The sequence below is a fragment of the Chelonia mydas genome, chromosome 1 (genome assembly GCF_015237465.2).
Source record: "Chelonia mydas isolate rCheMyd1 chromosome 1, rCheMyd1.pri.v2, whole genome shotgun sequence".
In the NCBI taxonomy this organism is placed as follows: domain Eukaryota; kingdom Metazoa; phylum Chordata; order Testudines; family Cheloniidae; genus Chelonia; species Chelonia mydas.
Window position 1 is genome coordinate 181805029 of NC_057849.1, and position 27731 is coordinate 181832759.

Genomic DNA, 27731 nt, shown 5'->3' on the forward strand with positions numbered 1-27731 from the left:
CCCTGGTCATTTGTCCAATCTTCCACTTCTTGTAAGCCTCTTTTTTGTGGGGAGTGTTTGGCTTCTTGAACATCTTGGGGTGTCGGGGCAGGGGGACTTCCTGAACATCTTGTGGTGCATAGGAGACTATGGAGGGGACCAGCTTGGGGGTGTTGGAGAAGAGGGTTGCAGAGGGTGGGTGGCCCTGCCCTCTGCAGTCTCTGAGGAGCATGGAAGAATGATCTCTGCAGCTGGGCACGGGGAGCCGCTCACTGTGGACTGCACACGGGAAAAGGGCGGGAGAGATGCTGGCAGCTGCAGGGGCGTGGCCCAGCCCCAAGGCCAGGGCACCCGCCAATGCACACGCCTCACCTCAGCCCGCACCCAGCCCTGCGGTAACTTCAAGGAGCCGCGAGCGCAGCACGCGGGCCAGTCACAGCGCGAGACCCCCCCCCCGAGTCCTTCTCTGCGCATGCGCTAGCTCCACGGAGCTCGTCCCGTCGCCCTCCCAGTTCACAGGTGAGCGCGCAGCGAACGCCACCAGGAAAGAGGAGGGGCCCCCTCGCCGCGCTGCCTCCTGGGCGTTGTAGTCTCTCCGCGGGCTCCCAGCAAGGGAACACGCTGGTGGGAAAACTACATTTCCCATAATCCTGTGCGTAGCACCGCCCTTCTCACTGTCCGGGGTGATCGAACTGGCCCCGGGTCCGGCTGGGAGGCTCCGGAGTTTGTAGCGGGGACGGGTCCGTTCCCCCCCCCCACGCGCCAGGAGCGGGGCTGCGGCTGCGGCTGCCTAGCTCGGCCCCCAGCTGCGGCAAGGAGAGGAGGAGGCGGCGGCTGCTGCTGCGACGTGACGCTTTGCCTCCCCCCCCCCCCCCGCTCCCCCCGGGCGGAGCGGGGCTTAGCCCTGGCACCTCGCTCACGGGTTGTGCTAAAGGAAAGGGGCGGGGGGGGGGGGTCAACAGCCTCCCCCTTGCCCCCCAGCTGGGGTGACCAGACGTTCCCATATTGGGACTTCGCCTTATAAACGCCGCTATCACCACCGCCACCCCCGAAACGGGCCCTGATTTTTCACACTTGCTGTCTGGCCGCCCCCGAGCCGCCTGTGGGCGGCGGCTGAATTCGCGGGCTGAGGTGCAGCCTCCTTGCGCCGCCGCCCTTTCCCAGGGCTGCCATTACATAAGCTAATCCACACGCCGCATCCGTTAGGGAGGACAGCCCCTCGGCATGGGTATCTGGGCTCGAGTGGGTGTCGTGGGCACCCTGGCTTTCTGTGTGCACCAGAAGAGGGTAGCCCTGGCTGAGCTGAGAAGGGACAAAACTCAGTACAGCGGCGATCGCCCTCAGCTGGAGCTGAAGTTGGTCCAGGTCATATTTCGGCATGGAGCTCGCACTCCTTTAAGACCTATCCCGAAACCAGAGCAGGTGAGCGGGGGCTACTGGAAACTCCGGACGTAAGGGCGGTGTGGCTGATCTGAGGAGCAGAGGAAGCTGCTGTCCCTGTATCTTGGGGAGAGAGGAGAGTATCTGCAGTGCCAGGGTGTGCACTAGAGCAGTGCTTCTCAAGCTACCTGATGTGGGGGGGACTGGCAGATTTTTTTTCCAATGTGCGCGCAGACCGGCAGCCAATGGCTCGCGGACCGGCACCGGTCCATGGACCACCACTTTGAGTAGCACTGCACTAGAGAGCAGTAGAGCACAACCATGAAGTGTTTTGTTGTTTTTTAAAATTTGACTTCAAGTAAAATCTATGTAATTTTTGTTCCTAAACTGTAGCGTCTACTGGCAAGTAGACAAGTACTACTGTGCTAAAGTGTGAATTCTGACTCTTCCTGGTACAGCTGATTCACAGTCCAGACTGAGCTCTGAGTGAACTCCCAGTTTCTGTACCATATTTATAATCAAGTATAGCTGACGACACTACAATAGTAAAATTTGGACCCTGACAGATCAACTAGAGTGGCAAAATTTCAGATCTAGCATTTGGATTCTTCTGGACCCAACTGTATTTTGGTTCCCACATCTTACCATTCAATAATACCACTGCTCTTTTATTACTAGATTTTAAAGTGTTTTACAAAGGAAGTCTCATTATCCTCATTTAACAGATGGGGGAAACTGAGGCACAAGGGGACATGACTTACCTAAGGTCTCCTCCCTGCAGCAGAGTTAGGACTAGAAATCAGGTCTCCTAAGCCCCAGTCTATTAGGCCATGTTGGCTACTTACAAACAACACTTCTATTCAGTGCCCTTGCACTAGAAAAGTCTGGTTCCCAGTGCATTCTGGTGCAATAAAGCTTGGGAGGAGAGGATGGAAATCCACTACTGGATCCACTTAATTTTTAGTTTTCTTCTCTCAACTCAAAATCAATTACTCTGTATAATGACAACTAGTGTTAAAAACAGAATGCTTATCTGTACACCATTCTCCCCTACCTCCCTACCTGCTGTGTGCTTTACACTTCTTTATGAGGAGAAGAGCAGTTATCCTTCAGGGAAGTGGCAGTGTGGTTTAGCAGGAGGAGAGGAGATCCTCGGTGAACAGGATGGGTTTGACAAAGTGAAGACATGGCAGCCCTTTGTCTTGGGGAGCCTGGTGGTTCTGGCATCCAACACTGGGAAATGGTGCCGCCTGGTGGTGGGGCTTCTGACCTGGACTCTGGGGTTTTTTTGTTTTGTTTTGGGCATCTCATAAATTGTTTCTAAAGCCTAAACACTCCAAAAGACCAAAGTTCCTTTGAAGGGTAACACATGTCTTTTTGCAAGGTTAGCTTGCCCTTTGGTCATCATGCTGAGAACACCTGCAATTCCTAGGTAAGGGCTTTGGACCTAAGAATCTAATGACACTGTACCTCCCAAACATAGTCAGTGCCCTGCTTCAGAGACATTTGTACGTGCAGGGATTCAGACTTGGTGAATCTTCCAACTCCTGGATGTGGTATCTGAATCCTATCAGAAGATGTTCATTTTCGCCCCTAAATCTTAGGTTTTTACTATCTGTGTAGATAATAAATGGAGCTGGTGTGGTGGAAGAAGAGGGAGCATCTTGTCTAGTGTTGGTCAGATCATATTTGATGTTAGTGTGTTCAGTGCAACTATGCTTATGAGTGTTTGGTTCCAAATGTGGTTCCAACTGTGACCTAGATTGCTATCAAATTTGTGGCTTTGGTAGATATGTTAGCCAGGGGTGGTGTAATGGCTGTCTTTAAAACAGGGATGAGATAGATCTCTGATTCAAATTGACTTGTACAGAAATCCAAACAGGATAAAGGGAGTCAGAATTGTTAGGATACCATTTTGGAAAAAATAGCAATATTGGATAAAATAGTAATTAATTAAAGTTAGATGCAATTAACAATACTATAAAGCCTTGCTCATTTGGCGTGACAACAGGGAGTCCCATTACCAAGTGCTGATTTTTTTTAATTAGTAAGTGAACAGAATAACAAAGCTATTTCATTACAGTGTTCTCTATTCATTTATTGTGATAGCTGTAGTTTAATTTTAATTATTTATACAATATGGCGTAGTAGTAAACATACTCTCTAATAATGTGAAAAAGTAATGAAGTCTTGGCAATATGAAACCTCACTACAGGAGTCTGCTGTTAAATCTTTGCTGAGAAGAGGGTTCACACCATTTATTTAAACATGGGAATTAGGAAGTTGCAGTTTAGCACGGTTCTGATGTATTAATTTAAAACGTAGTTAATATTGAGTGCCCGAACATGTTCTATTGAAGTTAGTGTGGGTGCATAGCTGAGGCAGAACTGGATCCTCTGTTACTGTAGAAGTACACATAATTATGATCACTAGTTTAACTACATGGAAATACTATAAATTCACTTTTGTGTACTGAGAAGCTGTTGATGTCCTATCCCTTAGCCACTCTCAGTATCTGATATAAAATAGTGTTTGGCATCTGACACTCTCAGAAAGATGTCTGTCACACTTCTAACTTAAATAGCGTCATGTGCAGGGATCCAACTACAGTGTCACATTTTCTCCAAACGTATGTAACTACACGTTGTTACTGTAGAAGATGCGTATCTGTTTAAGTGCACAAAGCCACTTTTAATTACAGTGTTTGCCAAATACCAGCTAGATCCAATTTTTTGCTGCCCTTTTGAACCAAGATCCATCCGGGTCCACGCCTTCTTTGTACTGGTACAATGGGTACTGGCTTCAGTTTTCTGTTGTAGGTGGCACAAATTTAGGGCTTGGAGTAAAAAATGGCTAGATCTTGCCAGTACAGCAGCAGCAGTAGAGATCATCCCTCTCACGCTCCCTGCCACTGAAGTGGCAAAACCATTTCTACTTGCCACTTTAACCAAGTGCTCGACTCCCAATACTCAGACACAGAGAGCTGTGCCAAGGCAATGAACACTTGCTATGCAGGCTGCTCCAGTAAGCAGGCACTACACTACCCCACTTACCTGGGCATCATTGTGATTGACCCAGCTTTTCGTGGACTCCGATTGGGAGCTCTTGAATCTGAGAGTACTAGCTCTACCATTTAGCTCAAGGAGAGATTCAGTTTGCTGTTAGTAGCAGGTGTGATCGCCTGTTATTTCTTCAGCTGCTAGAGGGGTATGGCTGTCTCAGCGCTGGAGGTTCTCAGGAGCAATAGAGAGGTCATGTTGCGTGTCTCAATAATGGAGGGTCTCAGATGTCCTAGCACCATACATTCCAAGATGCTGTGCTATATAACAGAAGATGATAGCGTCATGTACTATGTATTACCTGATCCTGTCTCATTATTGCAGAGGCAGCGCAGTGTGTTCCCCCATGCTTTGGCGTAGCCCAGAGTAGTTCTGATGCGATTGGAAGATTATTTTCTACTGAAGCATTTCTCTCATGTTTTTGCATCAGGTGGAGTGGCATCCAACTCTGTTAGAAGTCCCTGCTCAAACCCAGTTTGATTACACAGTAACTGACCTCTCTGGTGGGCCAAAACCCCACTCCCCTTATGAAGATCAATACAAAAAGACCACACTGAAGGTGAGAGACTCCTTCCCCTTGATCAGGTTCCTCTTCGAGACTTTAATCTTTCCAGGCACTGAATGTGACTGCTGTTTCTCTCCCCAGGGTGGTGTCATTGCTGGGCAGCTGACAACAGTGGGGATGCAGCAGATGTTTGAACTGGGGGAAAGGCTGAGGAGAAGCTACGTGGAGAAGATCAACTTTCTGTCTCCGGTGTTCAAACCTTCTGAGGTCTTGTGAGTTTCTGAAAATTCCTGCATGAGTCCCCCCACAGCCCTCACTTTTGCTTCTTGAATGAAAGCTTCCTGACTGACATCCTCCTCCCACAGTGTTTCTCACTGCAGGCCTCTGACCCCTCCCACATGGCCAGTACAGCTTTGTACCAGGAGTCACTAGTGCAGGGGTGCTCAAACTGGGGGGTGGGGGGGGCATGAGGTTATTACATGTGGAAGTCACAAGCTGTCAGCCTCTACCCCCAAACCTTGCTTCACCTCCAGCATTCATAATAGTGTTAAATATTTTTTTAAAAAAGTGTTTTTAATTTCTAAGTGGGGGGGGGAGTTTGCACTATGAGGCTTGCTGTGTGACAGGGGTCACCAGTACTAAAGTTTGAGAGCCACTGCACTAGTGCCTTCTGGTGTCCGAGTTGCCATTTCAGTGATGCTAATATTGACAGTGGGGATCTGGAGCTGCTGATTCATGAGGAGATCAAGGTCCCGTGTCCAACAGGTTGTTCTTGGATGTGGCCTTGTTTACAGTTCACAAGCTGCCTTCTCTCTTTCAGCATCCGTTCCACTAATATTGTTCGCAATCTGGAGTCCACGCGGTGTCTGCTGGCTGGGCTGTTCCAACAGCATAAAGAAGGTATGGTGTGTGTGTGTGTGGGGGGGTCATTTCTGACTGTTCTATACACACTCCTCTCACACATCCCAACTGCTCTGGTCCCCAGGTTGCTGTCTCCCCACCACCCTTCTGTTGCTCTTCCTCCCATCTAGGATCTCCTGCCTAGTGCATGAGTTGTCAGTTTGCCTTCTGCTCTGTCTCTTCCTTGGATTCATATTGATGCCCATCCTTGATCCCTTCCCACGGGTGCTGCAAGCTCAGCTTGACTGAGTAGGGCAGCATTTACCAGCGTCAGAAACAGGCAATGAGAAACGAAGAGTAGGCCACATTACATTGTCAGGTCTGAAATGTGTCTCTAGAGAACCTGGAGCATTCTGCTTGTAAGAGTCCTGAGCCCTGTTAAAAGTTTGACCATCCAGAAACACCTTCACCTGCATCCTGAAGCTCACCAATGTGAGACTAATGTCACAGGGAGCAGGCCCTAGAGATATGACTGTCTTGAGAGCATCTCATTTGCTGTTGGTCCCTAGGCTTGAATGTCCTGGCAGCAGTAGAATTACCTACCAGCTCATAACTCTCTTAATGGGTAACAGGGAGGAATATATTTTGTAGTACACAGTAATACTAAACTCAGCAGTAGGAAATACCACACACAGACACTCGCACACACACCCTGGCTCAGTTAAGATTCCTACAGCAATAAACTCTTTGAGGCAGAGATTGCCATTTATGATCTGTATGCCCACAGCCGTGCACAATGAGGCTCCAAACTGAACGGCCTCTAGGTGGTACCACAATGTAAATATTGATTAACAAAAATAGAATCTGGCAGAGCCTTGGAAGGACATGAGGACAAAGGTGAGACCTTGCACAAGGAAATTGACTTTAATAGGAGATGGTCTTGCACAAAGGCCCAATTCTGTATTCCTGTACTGGTGAAAGCAGATCTAGTATAAGGCAAACCCAGTTATGCTAGAGATAACAGAAGCCTCCTCTTGTCCATTCCACAGGACCCATCACTATTGTCACTGATGAAGCAAGCACTGAAATCCTCTACCCCAATTACCAGAACTGCCGGCGCCTGAAGCATTTGAGCAGGTAATCCCCAGTCACATCTCTCCTTATGAGGTCCCCATCATGGCACATCACTGCTAATAACTGAAAGCACCATGTTTTCCTCATTCACTGAATTCTTCCTATTGCAATGGCTGTACGCCTTGTCTCTGTGCAGTTGCATAAAGTATAAGTGACACTCTGTGGGAAAAAATATTTAATGGCTCTTGAAAGATCAGTTTAATCTAATCACTACAGACACTTGTGCACAAATCATAATTGTATGGTTATAACATGGCATCACTACACGGCAGAGTTAAGGTTGCTTGGGAGCCTTAACTCTACAGTTCCATTCTTTAAGGTGTTTGGATTTATTTTAAATTTAACCTTAACTCTGAGTGTCCAGGGCGTGTGTAGTGTTTTGTTTTGGGATCATTACAACATCCGTGTAATATTTATACCCTTAACTGATTGGAGTTAAGGCTGAGCACCTGTTTAACAAAGTTTTTATCTGAGAATTTAAAATATTTCTTATAAAAATCTACATGAAAAGAACATTAAGGTTACAAAGTCAGGCACTCAAGTTAATAAATGCCAGATTTAAGGTTGCCAGTGCTATCTAACTCTGTCCCCTTTGCACATATGTACTGGGCTTGTCTTGGATTATTTGACATGCTTTTGTCTACAGCCTAGTAGAGTATCAGAATTCTCACACACAAAGAGGCAACCTTAATTCTGGCGTATGAAAACTGAGTGCTTGGCTTTGCAAGGTAGGGTGTATTTTGATGGGGTCAGAAGTAAGGAGTGGACAGGCAAGCAGGCTGACTACTGCAGGCAGCTCAATGAGGCCTGAGAACATGCACACTGCAGCTGGAACATTCACACCACTAAGGAGCAAGCACTGAACAATTGCAGATGTGTAAAATTTTTGGGAGGATTGCCAAATAGGGATGGATTTGTGAGGTGCTAGAGCTGTTGAAAGAAATGGTCCGACTTTTTTCTTTAACATTGATAAAGCTGTTTTCCCCCAATTTAGTTCTGGGAAAAGGCTGAAGAGTTTTTGCTGAAACATGCCGCGCCGCGCCCCCCCATTCAGACTGAAGCAAAGATCCAGCATGGACATTCACTGCCCAAATGGGTGAAGTTTGGCAAAGTTTAAAAAGAATTGAAAAGAGGGGCTAGAGGCCAAGTTAACTAAAGGCATCACTCTGCATTGCCCCTATAATAAATACAACAAATGTAGAAGTCAGTCCAGAGGTTTTTCACTGCTCATTCCTTGTGAGGCAAGCTTGGCAAAGTAGTGCTCCCTGGAGGTACAGGTGGGCTGAGTTCCAGTGACACCGCCTACTAATTGATATGTAATCATTGCCGAGTGTGTCCTTTTCTTTTGAAATGCTTGTGTCTCATTTAGATTTCCTCCTTGGAATGAACATCTCCTCCCCAGGTTAGAGTCCTACTGACAAATCTAAAATCTCAGCATCAGCTCAGACACTGAGAATCTGTCTCTTCTACTGTCAGCATTCCAAACGCTGGGACACCATCCAGCACTAAGCGGTTTCCATTCTCTTCCCCCATGCACTCCTGGAAGACAGCCTTACCCAACGAGCAGGGAGGTTCTCTTGTGGCTATCTTGTTGCTCTTGCCAGCGTGCCTGAGGATCTAAAAAGCCTCCTTTTTCTTGACAGGGGTAAAATGGAAAGTGTCTTGTTGCAGCCAGGCATCTCTGATGATCTGAAGATGATTCGAGAGGAGATGGGGATCGACAGTGAGAAGCCTGTGGATTTTTTTCTTCTACTCGACAACATCTTTGCTGAGCAGGTGAGGTTGCTTCAATTATGTCCAATGTCAGGCCCCTATCCTGCAAGCTGATCCGCACAGGTAGACCCCTGTGGATATGCAGAGCCCCGTAAAGTCAATGGCGTTCCACAGGCATCTACCTGTGCAGCCCAGTTGGCTGGATGCAGCTCTTGGAAAGTAGCAGCCTGAGGAAGATTGTCTTAATATGAAGCAAGGTTCAGAGCAACCTCTTCTCTAAACAACAAGAGTTGGCGGGCATGTGGTTGTAAAATAGACAAATTTATTTAAATGGCAAGTTCTCCCCCACCCCTGAAATAAGTTAAAGAAATATTTTTCTTCCTTTACTCAGCTTACAAAGCTTAGTAAATAATTCAAATATTGGCCTCTATATTTGCAAAAAATTTTCCTATTATTTACCTAGCTCTAATCAGCATGCAAAGAACTGGGCCTACAGGCAGGCAGCATTTCCACCCGGCTCCTACCACGGTACATATGATCCAAATTTACTGCCTTCCTGAAGTTTGCCTTTATTGTTAACTTACATAGACCTTGACCTATCCTTCCTCTTGAGTTTGGCTGGTTCCAGGGCTTTTTCTTGCAGGATTCTGTCTTTGCTCAAAGTTCCCTGTCTCAAAGAGTGAGGCTCAAACTCCTTTTTATAGAGCCCTATTCACATTGGAACTAATAGGATTCACCTGGTCTGGCTGTCAGCCGAATAGCTCTGTGCGTCCATCATAAGTGCCAAGAGCACCTTTAGTGCTTTTTATGTGAGTGAAAGCTTAAGGAGAAATATATATAAACCTTGCAGTTGGTATAAGGGCCAGCTCCTTATGTTAAATTCCCCCAAAACTGCAACACCCATCACAATTTAGTTTCCGACAGCAAGTGCAGACCTGTGAAGTGTGCATATTGTGAAACTTAGCCCATGAACACCTGTTTAGGTGTGAGTGTGTATGTGTCCTCGGTACCTGCACACTGGTTGTTACACCCCACGTGTTCTTTCAGGTACATGACTTGCCCAGCTGCCTCGTGCTGAAGAACTTCCTGAAAACGATTGAGCGTCGATCTATCGACTCAATGATTTACATTCTGGAACACAATTCAAGGTGATGTCTCATACTCCAGACCCCAGTCTGAAGGAAAAGTTCTGCACTTCACTAGGTTGAGTGGGGAAGGTTCCAGTAGGGGAGGCTGGGGCTGGATGAGCAAAGAATCCCTTTTGTAGGATGTCATTCCAGACATGTGGAATCTGATTTCCACCAGGCAGAGGATTATCCCGGTGGTGCATCACCTGTAACGCACAGCTGGGCTGCAAAGAGAGGGGTTGATACAGGTGGGAAGAGTAGGCCTGCAGCACACGACTTGCAGAACATTTTCAGCTGATATACACAGCTGAGTAACCGTTTCACAATTGTTCGTAAAAGGAGATAGGAGGCTAACTTTGCCAAAGGACATGATATTTTTTCCTTAAAAAAAAAAAAAAAGTCCCCCACCTGCAATGCCCTTCAGCTCTTCTTGGGTGATGGGAATGCTTTCCCCTTTTATTAGGGCTGTGGTTCTCAACCTCTCCATATTTTGACCCTGCATTAAAACAATGTTTCAGGATTCCCCCTTCCTTCAAGCCATTATGGAAGTGGAGGGTATAGTCATGACCCCAGGTTGAGTATCCGAATATCGGAGCAAACAAAATGGGAAAGGGAAATAAAAGGACAGATCAAGAGTTCACCAACTTTTTTTGTGTGGACCACAGTTTTTTGTTCAGGCTAATTTCCAATTCCATCTGTTCTAGAGAGGTTCTCCAGATGTGTGTTGGTCGTCTTCTCTATGCAGTACATGAGAATATAATGAAAGCAATGGATCCATCATCTCCTGCTACAAAGGCCAGGTACAGGACGATATAATTGTCTCTCTAGCTACCATCAGTGACTGGCTGCACCTGTAAAGAGTCAATTTACTTAGACATTGAGTGTGTATGGGTAAAGGAACAGCTGTGTATGCAACCATTATCTGAGTTTTAAAAGCTAATCCACCATTAACAAAGGCATGCAGGTGGTAGCTAGATATCCAGAGAAATAAATGCAAAATGTTTATTTTAGTATCTCTCCTCCCACCCCTCAGAAAGCTCATTCTCTATGCTGCTCATGACGTTACCCTCATCCCTCTGTTGATGGCACTGGGGACCTTTGATCACAAGTGGCCACCCTATGCCGCAGATGTGACAGTGGAACTCTATCAGCATCGCCAGTCTAAAGAATGGTTTGTACATCTGTCTTACAATGGAGAGGTAAGGACTCAGTGGTGGCTCTGCAATGCAAGTGGCCTGATAGTAGGTCTTGCAGCAGATTTCCAGCACACTAAGCTGTGGAATAAGAGATTTCGGCTGTCAGAGGGAACATAATTAAAATACTCACCCACAAGATGAGTAGGGAGGAGCCTAATTATCTTTCTGGCTTGGCCACTGATTCAGTGGGACCTTTTGGCAAAGTTCTTTATCCTTTGCCTCATCATCTGTTTGAGATCATACAAAAGGGGTTTTGGCAACATAAGCATTTGTCATTTACTAAATGAGTGTAAACTTGATTGTCTATCTGCAGGAACAATTGGTGAGAGGATGCAGAGCAGCTCTCTGCCCACTGGAGGAATTTCTAAATGCTCTATCCCACTATGCTGTAAGTCCAGAGAAGTACAGCGTCCTTTGCTCCCAGATGGAGGAGAACTAGCAAACTAATTCATAAGTAGTATTAAAATAAAACTCCATTTCCTGCCTACAACCTTTGGTGTTTGAACTCTTTCCTCCCTCTCTCCATCCAACAAATTGCTATGAAGGTGACTAGACCTGTTCATGCCAGATGCAGGATTCCGCCGGTCTGGTATGCACTGCTGCTAACTCATGCATTTGTAGCAAGAGGAGGTAGTGTGTGTAATATAGAGTAACTCAACCTCACATCTGGGTAGTGCATCTGCCAGTATGAACTACTGTCAAAATACAAAGGCAGTTAGAGATTGTCTCTCACGCTGAAGATAGCGAAGGAAGACAGAAGCTTTGGCCTGACCTGCTGCTGTGGACATAGAAGGGAAAACATCAACCCCCGCACCCCCTCCCTAATAGCAAAAGGCTGGAGTATGTCAGATTATCTGCTTCTAGAGATGACACTCTCCAGGGTGCCTCCATTGGTGTTTATGTTGAAAGCAATGTAGACTGTTGCCTCTTTTTCCTCACCATAGTAGCCATGCTCTGCACAGAAGCTATCTTCCCTTCTTTATCTCACCTTAAGTCCCAAGCAGCATGTTTGCACGAAGTAGTCTAGTCCATTGATAGTGTGTATGGTCCATGCAGACCTCTCCCATTTCCAAGGCAGTAAAGAGGCTGCTGAATCCCCTTTCTACTATCATGATACATATGGAAATTTGCCTGCTTTGAGCATATAACTACACCAAGCCAAGGTTAAGTATGGGAACATAGACAATGAATGCCTAGGTGAATTTGATGTCTCAATTTAACAGGGAAGTATAGTGAACTACTCTAGCCTATACTTGCAGATTTCACAAACTGGGAAGGATCATGGCAGCTTGTACTCAGTGAGAGCACTCTAGGAATACACCAGTTAGAGTGCCCCCGCCCCCTCCATCCTTAAGACTGGCCATGTCTCCCTCCCCACCAAGCCCTATCTCAGAGGTATGCAATTAGCATGCATCCAAAAAAAAAAAAGCCACTTTAATTTACTTTGAATTAATCAGATGTGTTAACTGCAATTAACTTCTTACACCTCCTGAACATATCATATTAGTCAATGGTACACCCTCATTTGGATCACCGTGTTCAGCTCTGGGCCCACTAGCTCAAGAATGACAGCAGAAAGCATTCTAAGAAGAGCAATGGAAGTGATTACAGCCATAAAGATTAATTATTTATGTGGAGACTGAAGCGATGAGGACTATCGGGAAAGGGGACATTATAGGAAGTCTATACAATAACTAAAGCTGTACAGAAGGTAAAATATAAGGTCATTTACCCTCATCATAGAACAACAAGATACCATCTAGTGAAATTGAACAAGGAATTCTGTGGAACCCATTGGCACAAGATACTCTCAAGAACACAGGCAGATTTTGAAGGACTATACAGCTAACGAAAAGAACCACTTACCCTAGGTAGGATAAAATACATCTTAGAAAAAGTATAAAACCCTCATGCTTCAGCTCTCAACAGGTTATTCCATGATGTTATATATGGGGTTTCTGGCACTGGCTGCTGTCAGACAAGATACTGGACTAAATGGACTAATTCAGTATGACAACTTCAATATAAGCACAAAATTCGAATGGAAGGGTGATGGTGTGATGAAAGAATTAAGCCAAGATCTGCTGAGGAAGTTGCCCTTGTCTTTGCTCATTGTCTGTGACTAGCAGTAATATTCTTCTGCACAACACTCAGCCAGAAGTGATGCAGCAGGAGCACTACAAAGGCACTGTGTGCTGGGGGCTTTGTCCAAGACCTATAGAGCTATCTAATGTCTAGCAGACCTGTAGCCACTATAAATAATAGTTTTGAAAGGAATTCTGATGGGAGATGAGTGTAGTTTTAAACAAAGACAAATACCAAAGGAGGAAGTTAAGGGCTGTAAGTCTACAAGACTGGAGGATACTGCCAACTGCTAAAAAGCAAATACAGGTATGAAGTAGCAGAGGTATTTATGCTAACATGGATATTATTTTTCAAAGTCATCAACTCCAAAACAGGGCTTCTCTCTACAAGAGTCAGTAAAGAGGAATCCCGCTACTTACAGTTCATGCAATGTATATCTAAGGATAGACTAGTAAAGCCAATTACTGAATCTAATATGATCAACTGAGAAATTTCTATAAAGGAAAACTAAACCTTAATGTAATATAAGTTCATTTAGGGCGTCCAGTCCATCTCCCCCTCAATGCAGCATCAGACAGGTTTGTTTGCTTTGTTTGTTTTTTTTAAACTAGAAGTCCTTCAAACTTAAGAATAATAACTATGGGGAAAACATATCCAATGTTGATTTAAAGATGGTCTGCAACAAGCAGTTAAAGTAAATTAAAGAACTGGTTTTCATGCTGAGGCGTTAGTAGGGAGAATAATGAAACTTCCACACCAAGTTTTAAGACAGAGGAGGAGAAGCTGATACTGAGTTGAAGTGGAGCCTGTGGCTCCAACACAGTAAATGTTAGTGGAGTTTTCTTTAAAGGATTAAAAAAAAAGAGACACTCCAGCTCTTTAAAACAATATATGGCACAAGGTATTGAAGTGTCATGTCTACAATAGGCAGCTATAAAAATACTGTAAATTATCTACATTGGACAGCTTTGAACCTGGAGGATCCGCTGCTGAAAGTGGGAAGAAAACGAAGGGAAGAGGCCAACGGCAGATGTGAGATGAGATCTTTTAAGAGTCGCTGCTACCAAGTTGATGTAGCAGACCATGGTACTTCTCTAACTTGGAGTCTTGCCTTCAACTTTGTTCATCTCTCTTCAAGAAACACCAAATAGTGAATAAATTTGGCAGAGGACAACTGCATATATTTAATTACGTGTGAAGACATGAGTGTGCAAAGATTACACGTGGAAAAGAACATTTACATTAGACATGATGGATGTGTTCAAAATTATGAAGTGTAGTGAAAATTAATCAGCTGCACCTCTTTCTGCTGTCAGAGAACAAGCAGATTCTTGATTAAATTATTGGTGCTGCGCTTATTAACTAAATTAAATCTTTTATGCAACATATTTGCAATCTGTGGCCTACAGTGCCTTAGTAGTTCATCAGATCAGACGCTATATTTAAGAGGTCTAGATAATTTGTCTAGGAGTCACATTTATAATTAAGAAAGATATGAGGATGCCTAAATTCATATCAAAGAATGAGGCTTAGGCACTGATGCCACTCAGGCAGTAACCTGTCCCAGTACCTTCTGATTCAACATAGGTTAGATCCCAAGAGCATAAAGAATGTTGTAAATCTTCTGAAGCATCACTTAGTGGGTACCACCAGAAGACAAATACTAAGCTAGCTGGTAGGAGAATTTGTATGCAAGATACAGATCCTCACTTGCATGGTTCTTGAGTAGATTAGCTAGCCTGTCATATGGTCTGCAACCCAGAGAATATACTGTCTTTTAGACCCTGATACTGAGAATTGCATGTGTACTTTACAAATGAACTGTCTGCAATACCACAATCTACGACTTTAAACAGATTTCAAATATTTACCATGTATTTGTGATATAGCAGGGATGTTACCATTAAGTTTCAGAAGTTCACCATAGAATATCAGGGTTGGAAGGGACCTCAGGAGGTCATCTAGTCCAACCCCCTGCTCAAAGCAGGACCAATCCCCAATTTTTGCCCCAGACCCAAATGCCCCCTCAAGGATTGAACTCACAACCCTTGGTTTAGCAAGCCAATGCTCAAACCACTGAGCTATCCCTCCCCCCTCAAAGATGTGGCCCGTACGGGGATCGAACCCGCAACCTTGGCGTTATTAGCACCACGCTCTAACCAACTGAGCTAACCGGCCATCTGGGGGTTACCTTTTGGGCTTTTTCACCATCAGGCTGTGCAGAGATTTGAAATGAGAATCTGAATAGCAGTATGTTTCCTCCCACGTTACTACGGAGAAAGAGCAGCCAAGCTTGTATGAATAAAGTCTACCTCATTCCTTCAAACAAAGCAGGAGGAGGATTTGAGAATAAATTGCAGTTTTACTCAGGAGAAAGGACTATGTTTTAGTATCCAGTCTCTCCTCCCTATGCACGTGACATAAAACCTGATTGTTGAAATTCTCTCAAAAAGGTTTGAAAAAAGCAGAGATGGAATTAGACATGGATCAATGAAAGAGCAGCAAGGCAACAATTTACCCAGTCGGGCTGTTTCGTTAATAAACCTGCTCACTGAGGATTTATCTATCACCTTTGTCATTTATTTTAGTTCTTTCCCCTTTACCTTAGCCTCTAATCCACAAGTCAGAAACCCCACCTCGCTCATCAGCAACCCAGTGTGACAAAGAACCATTGGGTGTTGCCCTTTGGGCAGACACACTTTGGCAGTGAACAGACTTTGCAAACAGCGTCAGACCTTCTCCCAGTTGCAATAGAAAGGAGATACTTGCCTTGCAGTGGACCAAGAACCACTAACCCAGAAGGATGTCCAGAAGCAGGAGAGAGTTTTTAACCAATTCTCCAGCCCTCAAAGTGCTGAAAGAGGCTGTGGATACCATCTCCAGGGTTCAGGCCTGCCCCTCTGAGATAATGCCAAACTCAAAGAAACAATCAAGTTCAGCTCAGGACAGGTAAAACGAGTACAGAAGAAGTGAACTGAAAGAGGCACACGGCAACCAATACAGTACCTTTTATAAGATACAAAAGCTAGTCCCATCTAGCAGCTAATATGGTTGTGACCCTAATAAGGGAACAAACAAGGAAAAGTTTGCCAGTCATGTGAAGTACACAGGACACCACTGGACTGGATTAAAAAAAAAAAGTCCGTTTTTGTAAGAAACAATATATTTTATTTTTCTGACACCACAGCCCTGGCGAGTGGTTTTGTACCAAATTTAATGGAGGTTACACAGAACGTCTTACGCTGGGGAGGAAAAAAAATAACCACAAAAAAAAATCCTGGATAACTTTTAGTGTCTGTTCCACTCCCACATTAATAAAATCACTTGGGGTTTCTAAGAAAAGGAGAATAGGAAACAGTAAGAGAGAGACTACTGTAGAATGTAACAGTGTCCAAGTCCAGCCCCTTCCTGAAAGTGGGAAAACTCCCCACGAGGAGAGGCTCTTCTAGATTTACTCCCCAAAATAATACATTGTATTGCAGCTGCCAAAGGAGGAGACAGAAGGGGACGGAAAGGGAAGCCTATTTAATAAGGAGTGGGAGGGAGAGACAGAAGGTGCTGGACAGCACTCCATAATTTGAAAAATATGTCCTTAACTTATTATTTCTTTTAAAAGATTCCCCTCACTGAACTTAAGTTCCTTTTTTGTGCTTTTCATTAATACTCTGCTCTGAGGTCGTAGTTTGGTTTTCTATACATTGGAGTTGAAGGAAAATAGTCCGAAGTTCTGAAGATGGATTCTCCACCTAAAGTAAACAGCCTAGAATCCCATTCTCCTCTCACCCCAAAGACTAAAGTCTCTGCTAAAATCCCTTTTACAATATAGTACAGTACACAAAAAAAGCCCCAAAAAATAACCGAGAGTCCTGGGAGAAGCCAGTCCAAAGGACGTAAACATACAGAGAATGGTGCAACTTGTGACAAATGGCAATTCTCAAAATACAGCTACAGATTCTCAAAGCAGGTGCCATCATGGGATACTGAAGTCCACAAAAATAATTTTTAAAAAATAAATCTTAAAAAAAAACCTGTTAAAATGAATAATCTGTTTTCAGGTAAATTCCATACATTCGAGATTTCCCAAAGCATCCTCTGGTCTCTTTTCACCTATTGCATGGCCAAACTGTACTCCTGAAGCTCCCCAAAAGCCGTCAGGACTTGGAATCTCATCTTGACAAGGATCAGAACATCCAGTCTTATGGTAGCAGCTTAAAACATCATGTTCCCTGGATTTCCAGGGCCTTGGCTAAATCCTCCCATTCCAACATCAGCAGCCATACCTCGGGGTCTCATCTGGGGGGGAATCATGATGTTCTGTTGGGGTCCCATCATGCCCTGCATTGACATCATCATACCAGGTGAGCCAACAGGACCTGGGTGGCTATATAGCCCAGCAGGGGCTCGGTCCTTGCCTGGAATCATGCCCACTGCAGCTACTGGGTTACTCATTAGCGTGGGCTGACCAGGCATTGCCGTTTGTGCTGGTGACATCATCCGATGATGAGGTCCCATCATGCCTTGCTGCAGAAAGGCAGGTGGTCTCATTGGGTTATGGCCTGGCATAGATGGAGCAGTTCCGAGGGGGATATCAGCAGTTCCCACTGGCCCTGGGCCCCCCATGCCAGGTAATGCAAGTCCCATTCTTGGAGTCTGCTCTCCTATCATTCCCTGCATATGAGAGAATCCAGGCCCAGGACCCTGCGGCTGCTTGCGGCCTGGAACTTCCCCACGAGGGAAATACTGCAGTGTCTGGCTAGGCTTCTCTGATGGAATTATCCTGGACAGGTCAAACTCTGGTATTCCAGTGGCTCCAGGGCGGATCACCTCCTGCAGGTCTGGATCAGTGAAAACTGAAGGCATGTTTCCTAGAACAGTGAAGGAGTCTGGACCCCCAGGGCCTCCAGTCTTGCAAAGTGCTGGATCTGTTGAACTTTGGGGCAGGTTGGTGGGACGCCCCAGAGGTCCTTCTCCATGGAAGCCCATTCCAGCAGGGAAGTTGCCTTGTCCTCCACTGGGGCCATTGTGCGGAAATGGCACCTGCTGGGGCGGGGACTGTACTGGAGGAAACCCCTGTGGGAAGCCCAGGCGTCCTTGAGGTACCATTGGAGGATCTTGGGAACCATGCCCCATCATTGGATTGTGTGACATCAGGCCAGGTCCTACAGGGACCCCATGAGGAGGTATACTGGGTCCCATAGCATTTGGAGAGGGCATCTGATTGGTATGGGAAAGAGGCTGGGTCATTCCCATTGGGCTAAGGGTTGGCATTGGACCCACTGGGTTTGGACCTGAAATTCGAGGATTCTGGGAATTAATGCCCATTCCTAAGGAAGAAACAAAGAATCATATTTAGATCAGACAATCAATGAAGATAGAAGAACTCTGTGTAATGTTCCTGGCTCCAATTTAAAAAACAAAATTAGTGCCAGTGAAAGATGCCAAAACTTCACTTGCTAGGGCTACTGTTCTATTTAACCATAAAATGTACACAGCATGGGCTGCAGGAGTCCTACCTTGTCCTCACACTGTTCCAATGGGACTGAACGGGGCTCTTAAAGTAGGAGGAGAGGTCACTCTAGATCCAATCCATATTGTGACCATTTTGTCAAGACAGTCAACAAGCGGGAAAATTAGTGGCAAGTGTGTGTAGGGGGTGGGGGTTGTTTTATAAACATACACAGACATTTGTCCACTGCAAGTGGACTGAATACCTCCCTTCCAAACATATGGTACCTGCAAGTCAGACAGCTCTCACTGCTGTTAGAGCTGGTCAAATTAATTAGTCCATGAAAGCTGCAATTTGCCATCAAGTCATTTTTTCAAGTATGTGATCAGCTCCAATCACTACTGTCCTGGGCAGACTGTAAACCAGTAAACTACAGGCAAAGTCTTCAAATGCCTGTCACCAGACTCCCCGCTGAGAGTTATCTTTTTCAATTGGCTTTTCTTTTTCTTTTTTTTTTTAAAAACACAACAGATTTCTATTGTGTTCCTATGAACAACAAACAATTTGGGGTAGGGGCTTATAGTGTAAACACATTTCACTCATTATAGAGCAAGTCACTAAGCCTAAAGGGACAGGATCTTTTATTTCTCTTCTCCCCTAATGCCTGGATAAGGAACAGAGCAGCTGCCCCCTTACTCTGGCACAAGCCAGACAGTCACCATGCTCCATCCTCTGTATAAAAAGAGGGTGTATGTTTCTGGGAAGCATTCCAACCATTTATTCTCCAACAGAAGCAGAGCGTGCAGAAGGCTGGCTGGGAAGCTGCCTTACCTGGTAGATTGTTCATTGGTGGCAAATTTGGGGAGCGTGCTGGAGGGGAGTCATCATCCGAGCTAGCCACAGTCTTGATGGCATCATGGTAGAGTGGCGTAGAGCTGGGCATGGCAAACTTGGACATCCTGGACATCATGATGGAGAGGGGATTCTGGGAGAGCGTGGGCTCTGGAGGCATTGTGTAGGGACTGCTAGAGGGAAGATTTCCAGGGAGAGTCACAGGAGCAGACTGGCTGACAGTGGAAGGTGGTGGGCCACCTAAAAGAGGAAAGGGTTTAGGTGTTTTTTCTCCCCTTTAAAATAAACCCCTTTTCTCCCAGAAAACCCCCTCAATGGTTCCAAGAGTCCATCCAAATAGTAGTAGTGAGGCAACCAGATAAGTATGGTTGAAATACACACTGTACTCCTAGACAGTGGATTTCTATCCATGTGGTTTCTTTTGGGAAGGAGACAATATTAACTCCAGAAGCATGGTCAACAAGTTGGAAAAAAACTTTCCCAAACTTCCATTGTAATTCCTTTCCCATTTATGCTTCAAATGTGAGCACAGAGACAGAAACAAGAGGACATACAGCCATAGTAGGTCATACACTACAGGCATCCATGCCAATTTCTGGAGAGCTCTATTAAAAGTTTATACAAAGTTTCCTGTTTTGATTTAAGCTTAAGTCTTGCATATAAAAGCTCATTAAATTAATAGGGAAAGATACTCCTTGAGACTGTAATTGTAAAATATCCCTCCCTCTTCCAAAGGTATAAACACAATTTTCTGCTGCTCCCAGTCCCCATGTCTCCTCACCAATAAGCTTCAAGATGCCTGGCCCAGTTTTGGAGTAAGAGGTCACTGCTTTCAGGAAGAAGTTTAAGACAAGCAAAAGCCACCACCAAAAAAACCTCTGATATTAAATACTCCTCTAGGCACAAAAGTAGTAACAGATTAGAGAGTCTGGGTCTAATTGCAGCAATTCAAGCCCAGATTCAATGCCAGTTTAACACCTCCACCTCAGAGGCCACTCTAGACACAAGCATCCAGATTCTTCCTCCTTCCCAGTGTGGCACATGCTAGGCATACGACTCAGAATAAGACGGCTAACTGACAGCTACTGGCATATAATGGACATTAAGTGTCTCTAGTGAGAACCATTGCTGCCACAGGAGCTCAAAAAACTCACAAGAACATGCGTTTCTGAGCCACAGGAGCAGTCTAGTCACTTTGAACAGGGAAAAAGCCTGCTGGTCCCTTTCAATACAGTTATCATTCTGCAACACTAGGGGGCAATGTAGTCATGCATCTTTCACAGTCTCCTCACTAACTCCTGCAATAAGGAGGAGGTTTCACAGGCTGAAAACCTCTTGAGAGCTGGTTCCATCACACTGCTGCTTCTGCATGGAAACGCTGCACACCAGGGATTTACATATTTGGAAGCTTGTAGCAGAAACAGACTCAGTCACATATAAGCTCTGAATCTATGAAAGAGGAGACTGGTGCTGCTGAAATGCCAAACAGATAGGTTTCTGGATTCACACGATCTGTTCTTAGATTGTACGGTCTTTTGTGCTAGGCGCTGGCAGTCCCTCCCCCAGGCGTTCCAGGCCATGACTGGGGCTCCCAGGTGCTATGATAATACAAAACACCACCACCACCACCACTCCACAGACCTGCCGCACATCTCTGAGGAGCAGCTGTAGATAATCCACCTGCTACCTCTAACTATACATGAAATAGACAAAATCTAAATTGGTATCAACAAAGCTCCTCCTAGGAGGATTTGTAAAGTAAAACTATACCTGTGTCTGAACAGATTGTGAACAATAGCTCCTATGGCCAGCACACATCTACCTACAGGTATCTTTTGTTTCTCCTTTATCTTAACAAACCCGTTTATTTTGAGACACCTTTATGATCTAAACAGCAACATTTCTCCCCAGTGCTACAATATTTCAGTTAAGGACAGGCTGGCAAACAAACTGTTCTAAGCTCTTCTGCAAAGAGTGACTTCCTCTTCCCCTTCTCTTTCCTCCCAACCAATCCAAATATACTTGACCATCATCTCTCGGACAAGGGCAGTATTCAGCATGTGCACATGGGCAAGAGGAGATGTGGGTGAGCTCCATAACAAATTGCCTCCTCTCATGTTCCACATTCACTTAGTTCTGAGCCTAGACACAACCTGCTTCAAACTGGCAGGAAAAGCTCCATGTTCTCTCTCCTCTTTGCACTCCCTACCCCAAATGCACACTGGGTAGCCTCTAAGCTCTCATCTCATGTCACACTTCAAGATGACCATATGTGAACCAAAGAATTTACGTTTGGATAGAAAAGGAAGCACTGACCTGACTCCACATTCCCCAGCATGGCTGGGGAAGACATGGTGAGAGATGCTTTGTGGTTCGGGGGAATCCCAGGACTCTGCAGCGGGGGCTTTGGAGAGGAAGTCCAGCCAGGAGAAGGTGCAGGGAGGGAAGGAGACTTGAGGTGGACTGGTGAGGCAGCAGCAGATCCCAAAACAGGGGGAGACTTAATGGAAGCAGCAGCTGCTGCAGCAGTTGGCCCTGCAAGCATTCCTGCCAGCTGGGATGGAGTCTGAGGAGACTTAAGGTTCCCCGAGGGAGAACCCAGCATGGGAGACTGGACCTGCCGCATCGTGGGAGACTTCAGAGGGTTGATGCCCGGTGAATGCACCTGACTAGCTGCAACAGAGATATCCAAGGGCTTGCGTCCTAGGCTGCGCTGAACAGGGGGAGCTGTGTTGAGGCTATTCGGGTTACTGGTTGTGTTGAGAGGTAGTGGCGGCATGTGGCTGAGCCGGTTGTTAGTCCTTTGGTCAGGCCCAATCTGCTCTCTGAGATTACGGAGACCACCTCCTGGGCCCTGAGACATAGGAAGGAAAGGCCTGGGACCCATGCCATACTCCTGTTGGGGATGCTCTCCAAATGGCAATGACACCATTTTCTGCTGAGAGGAGAGCATCTCTGACACACCTGGACGCAGTTTCATCATCTCCTCTGGCCCCACTCCAGCTTCCCTCATCTTCTGAGGTATCATAGATGGGTTGGAGCCCATGCTAACGTTCAGACTTATGTCCCCCTTCATGCTCCCAGGGCCCATCCCAAACTCCAGCTCCCTACCAGGGCCAATCTGAGGTGGCATTCCTTTTGGGAAGTCCCCCCTGGAGGGGCTCAGGGGCCCTTCAACAGGCATGCGAGAGAAGATGGGGTTATTCCCAGGCTCCATGTGTCTCTGGGAGGGGATCATCCGGTTCATCTCTATGCCAGGCCTGATGCCTTCTATGCTCAAGCCAGGGGGCAGGCCCAGCTGTTTCTCTGCCAACTGCTGTTGAAAGATCTCCTCTGGCAGGCCCTGGGGATTTGGGAACCGCTCCCCTCGACCAGGACCACTGAAGACACCCTGGCTTGGAGGGAAGTTTCGGCCATCTGGGATTTTTGGCACATCTTCTGGCCAACTGACTCCTGAAAGCCCAGGTCTGGATGTGGGGTTTGGGACACTGGGGCTGTCCATGTCAGGATTCATCATTCCTGCAAATCCAGGCAAGCGCATCTGGCTCCCAGGCATATTGGGATGAGGGGCCATGCCTCTGGGGGGTAGAGAATGAGACACATTCATGCCATCAGCAAAGGATTCTGGACCACCAGGACCCCAGCCCTCACCAGGGGTCATCTGATAGGGAGGTGGGGGGCCTCGAACCACACCTCGAGGCCCATGTTGGTGGACCATCATGTCCTGCAGGGAACACTGCTGCACCACAACCTGTTCTTGCTTCCTTCTCTTCTCCTCATAAAACTCCTGCTGTAGCTTCAGCCAGGCCACTTGCTCAGGAGTCATATGATCCAGGTGGTCTGGTCCTATGGGTCCAGATTGGGAGTTCAAAGACGGTGGCACCATTTCATCTGGTGAGAAGGGCATGTCTCTATGTCCTTGAGGGCCAAATGGAGCCCCTCCATCTGTCCGAGGTCCTGGCCCTTTGCCTAAACTTTGGGACTGAGCCATCATGGCCTGTATTGGCCCTTCAGGTTTCTTTTGAGGACCATCCAGAACTCCAGAGTTCTGCTGAGGCCCCCCACTTTGCCCTCCAGTGAATTCTTTCTCATCAGGGAAAAGCATGCGCTGTATATCTCGTAGAGTTTGCAATGAGCGCTCTCGATGTTCCAGCTGCTCCTGAGACAGTCCATCTGGGTTCTCGCCTAAACTGGATGGGTCACCACCGGGTACCTGCTGGGTGGGACCTTTGGGGTCTGCATTGGAGCTATTGCTCCCCTGGGAGACTGGGCTGACTGCTCGATTATTTGGGGTTGAACTCTGCCCAAATCCCTCAGTCTGCAATGGGGTGGAGTTTGCAGGGCTGCCAACAGACATCACTTTACTCTCTACTCCAGGACTGTCCTGATCCATGGGACACGGGGGGCCAGCGGATTTCGATGCTGGTGCCGAAACAGGTGGAGTTGGCTGTATTTTGGCATTCTGGGGAGGATTGTGTTCCTGTGAAGCATGGGGCTGCGGCTGAGGTTGTGGCAGAGGCTTGGTTTCATTTCGAAGTGCGGAAACCTGGGTGTTCTGAAAGACAAAGCAGAACATTTTAATCAGCTCTTTTTACATCTCTGTGAATGGAGTGAGAGGGATAAAGATCAAGATGCGCTGTCTCGTCCCCACCTTAGTCACACAAACCCACTATGAACACTTTCTGTAGGAACCGATGCCTTTCACATATAATTTGCAAACTAGAGTCTTGGACAAAGATGAAATGTTCATTTCACTCATGTGTCACCGACAGACCCAAACGATGATGTTTGCACCTCTCTCCTATATCACCAGAACGACTCCACCCAATTATAATAAAGCTGGAAAACTACTCTGGAAGCACTAAATCCTTTAATTCTGCACAGTGCTCCCTCCAGCCAAGAACATGCTTTTCAGAGTGTGAGGAGTCACCCTCCCTCGCCCTCCCCCACGCATGTGCACACCACTCCATCTCCCCCTTCTACCAAGTAAAGGCTCCCTACCAGGGGTAGGGTGTTTCGCTCTGCCTTGCTGTTTGAGATGTTCTGGATATGAAAGGACACAATGGTTTCTGCCTGTCCCTTCAGCACAGCTTCTGCAGCCCTGTAAAGACAGACAGACATTGGTGAGGCTGCAGTTGGATGATTATCTTTCTTAAATCCCCCTCTCTCCCAACTACTAGGGGCAGGGAGAAAAGAAAAGCAAAAGGCTGAGTCACCTGTCTTTTGACCCCAAAGGTCTGGGAGAAGAGAAATCAAAGGAGAAGAAAAATCCTCACATCTACAGAATCTTGCTAATCAGTATTTAGGGTTCGTGTCACCATTTAACCCATCCCTAAACCATCCACTGTGTAGCTCATGAAACAGGCTGTCTGCCAACATTTGCCAAAAACAAGGCTAGGTGGAAGAAACTGAAAATCCTCATCCACGGCTACGTGTCAGTAATGCTCCCCCATGATCTGTAAATGGCTACCCACCCCACAAAGGATTTGAAGGAGGAAACGTGCTTTTGAATTTAATGTAATGAGGTAAAACACAAATGGAGGGAAAGACACAAAGGACACATTTACGTACTTATTGGCCATCTCAGTAGAAAAGACATAAACCACTTTGGATGGAGTCTTTTGTCCACTAGCTGGCTCCGAAGTGGCAGTCAGGCCATGGGAGGGTGTGGAAGACCTTGGGGCTGAAGCAGTTGAAGGAGTCACGGAGTGTGGCGTATGCTGGGAATCCTGGGTCTTCATATGGTCGGCAGAGTTGCAGTCTGGAAAGGAAGAAGGGGTCGGGGGGAGGAGGGGGGAGGGAAGGTCTCACCAGTGTTGAAGCTGTGAGGAAGTTTGATACTCCTCTCACCCTTGACTCTCAGTTGGCATCATGATACCAAACGTTCCCATAAAGAAAGCTCAGACTCCTCTCCCAGTTAGTACTAAGGAAACTGTCCTGTTACACCATGATTCCCCCTCACACTCCAAAAAACTCTGCAGGCACCGCTGAGAGGAAGCTCATACTGTCTCAGCTCTAGCTAGTTTCCTAGCATTCACAAATGACTAGGTCAAAGAGCATATATGAGAGAGACACACACACACAAGCAGATAAGCATTTAAAGTTCTTGTAAGGTGGGGAAAGTTTTATATGAGACCTTTTTTCTCCCCTTACTCATGCCACCTGAACCCTAGTCTGCTATACTGTCAGACTGACCACACAGCTTCTAATCACACCAATTGGAAACGAACTCAAACTGGACCTAGGTCTTTTACGGCCAAAGCTCTCTTGTTGCCACTCTGTCAAGGTGTCTATCAAATGCAAATCCTGGAAGACCTAATATCACAGGGCAGTAATAATTCTTTGCACTTCTGCGCCACCTTTCATGTGGCGATCTCAGAACAATCAATCAAATATCACAACTGAGACACACAAGCAGCAGCTATTTATACTGCACCTAATTTCACAGGTTAGGAAATTAAAGAGTGGGGTAATGACACGTCCAAGGTCTCACAATGAATCAGTGGCAGAGCCAGGAACAGAATCCAGAAGTCTTGACTCCCAGTCCTGTGTTCCTACTAGTTACAGAGGTGTAAGTGATTATCATCACCCAATACACCTTACTTGTCTGTATTCACAAAAGTGGCTTGCATGCTGGCTTCGATACTCCAATTCAAACACAGAAGCTCCTGGGAGGCCAAAGGACAGAGTGGGGTGGAAGGAGACTAACAGCTTTTATTTATTTTCCCAAAACCTCTTGGGGAGTTTCAGTGTTAGCATGAAACAACTTTCCAATCCTAATCAGGGCTGTACTTCAACTGAACACAGTCACCACCTCAGGCAGACATGCTTTTGCTAACACCCACAAGCCAAATGATCATCTCACACCAATACTTAGCACTTACCTTTGATTTCCGAATCGTCACTGGGAGTCCCAGCATCTCTCTGTTCGAAGGAATCCACTGAAATGCTCCTCTCTCTCTTTCCCTTCCCCTTGGCACCATTTCCAGCCCCATTCTTCAACCCCATGCTCCCACCTGGGCCAGGGAGCACTTTGGGGGGGTGACCTCCACTCTTGGGGTCACAGGGAGAGGGCTGGGATTGGCTGGTTGAGCCCCCCTGTTTACCCGGGTTGGAAAATTTGGAATCCAGCTGGGGGTTGCCAGACGGGGACATCACTGTGGGGGGACGGACCATCACCTCCTGCTTTGATTTGGGGCTACTGAAAAAAAGAGAATTAAAAAGAGAGATTAGACTGTCGATTCACTCTGGTGGGAATGGACTAGAGAGAAGCAGCAGCAGCAACCACTGCTGATGCCACCTTTACCAAGCAAGGCAGTTACTGCTGAGTAAGAAATGCCTACATGCTTGGCTTCATCTAGCTGCTTTTTCAAACATGCCTAGAAAGGGTTATTATCCAATATGGGATCACAGTGCTCAAGGAGGCACAAGAACAAGCAGCCGGCCTGCCAGATCCCAGGAACTGCTCAGTCACATGAGGAGCTACCTCTGGGGCTTCTGTCAATAAAGACAACGGTTTCTATGTACACAGAAAAGCATCTCACACCAAGACCAGCTCAAAGTAAACAAACAGGGCACCACAAAGTTCACCACACTACCCATCCAGACCCAAATGACACAGTACAGCTGTGATCACAGAGCAGAGAAACCCACCACAAGCCAGCCCAAGAGAGCATAAGGAAAACCCAGCATTATTGCAGCACTCATCACAGATCAGGGAAACTCGCCAGGAAAATACAAACCTCTGACCATGAAAACAATTAAACCAGCTATAAGCTGCCTTTGAATGGGGAAAGAGGAGGATACTATCTCCACACACACTCCTGCAAAATGGGGTGGAGGAGACTGCATTAGAGTTTACCAAAAGAAACTCAAAAACAGTCTTTTCCCACCCACTGACCCATTACACAAACTACATCCTAAAACTATTTTGTCTCCTTAGATTCCACTCAATTACAGTCTTCCCTCCCCGCTTTATTTTAGTCACTGTCATCCCTCTTCCTTTCTTCTGCAGGGATCTGCTGGGAGCTCATTTTATCCCTCACCCCCAGCCCAAAAGGCAGTGCACTGTAGCAAGCCTCACTATGGAGCCTGTCCATGTTGCTCCTTCAGTTGGTCAGACAGCTGACTCAGAAGCACTCCCTCCAAGTTACTATCAGCTCTTGCTGACCCCAAGGGTGCAGGATCAAACCTAGGTGTGCTGTCAAGCACATGATACATCCAGTGCATTGCTTTTCCTCCAAACTTCTCCTCTTCCAAGTCAATGGAGAATGATTGTTCTAATGGGGGACTTCAATCACCCTGATATCTGCTGGGAGAGCAATATAGTAATGCACAGACAATCCAGGAAGTTTTTGGAGCATGTTGGGGGACAACTTCCTGGGGTACAAGTCCTGAAGGAACCAACTAGGGGCT

The 27731-nt window shown here is 46.3% G+C and overlaps 2 protein-coding genes and 1 non-coding gene across 11 annotated transcripts in view; 1 reads left to right on the forward strand and 2 right to left on the reverse strand.

Moving 5' to 3' along the window:
• Positions 1 to 410: 410 nt before the first annotated feature.
• Positions 411 to 11423, forward strand: ACP6 (acid phosphatase 6, lysophosphatidic). 4 transcript variants are annotated; one of them, XM_043538420.1, is made up of 10 exons: positions 411 to 498; positions 4849 to 4977; positions 5065 to 5195; positions 5744 to 5823; positions 6813 to 6900; positions 8541 to 8673; positions 9658 to 9758; positions 10442 to 10537; positions 10771 to 10936; positions 11247 to 11423. In XM_043538420.1, exons 3-10 carry the CDS (start codon positions 5101 to 5103, stop codon positions 11370 to 11372), a joined length of 885 nt encoding a protein of 294 aa, XP_043394355.1. In that variant the 5' UTR covers positions 411 to 498; positions 4849 to 4977; positions 5065 to 5100; the 3' UTR covers positions 11373 to 11423. The 4 variants fall into 4 exon arrangements, with proteins under 4 accessions (XP_043394355.1, XP_037762268.1, XP_037762275.1 ...); XM_037906340.2 differs by lacking the exon at positions 411 to 498 and adding an exon at positions 623 to 1401; XM_037906347.2 differs by lacking the exon at positions 411 to 498 and adding an exon at positions 647 to 1401 and having other exon boundaries at positions 10771 to 10908.
• A 3699-nt stretch (positions 11424 to 15122) lies between these two features.
• Positions 15123 to 15196, reverse strand: TRNAI-AAU. Its single transcript has one exon. It is a non-coding gene; the product is annotated as a tRNA-Ile (tRNA).
• Positions 15197 to 16163: 967 nt separating this feature from the next.
• Positions 16164 to 27731, reverse strand: part of BCL9 (BCL9 transcription coactivator) — a 74869-nt gene continuing 63301 nt past the window's right edge. For all 6 annotated transcript variants that reach the window (XM_037906293.2, XM_037906315.2, XM_043538418.1 and 3 more), the window contains 6 exons: positions 26201 to 26517; positions 24888 to 25077; positions 24318 to 24417; positions 21633 to 23871; positions 19296 to 19556; positions 16164 to 18342 (listed from right to left, as the gene is read on the reverse strand). In XM_037906293.2, the coding sequence (XP_037762221.1) occupies positions 17228 to 18342; positions 19296 to 19556; positions 21633 to 23871; positions 24318 to 24417; positions 24888 to 25077; positions 26201 to 26517 (4222 nt within the window). In that variant the 3' untranslated portion in view covers positions 16164 to 17227. The remainder of the gene's footprint in view (positions 18343 to 19295; positions 19557 to 21632; positions 23872 to 24317; positions 24418 to 24887; positions 25078 to 26200; positions 26518 to 27731) is intronic.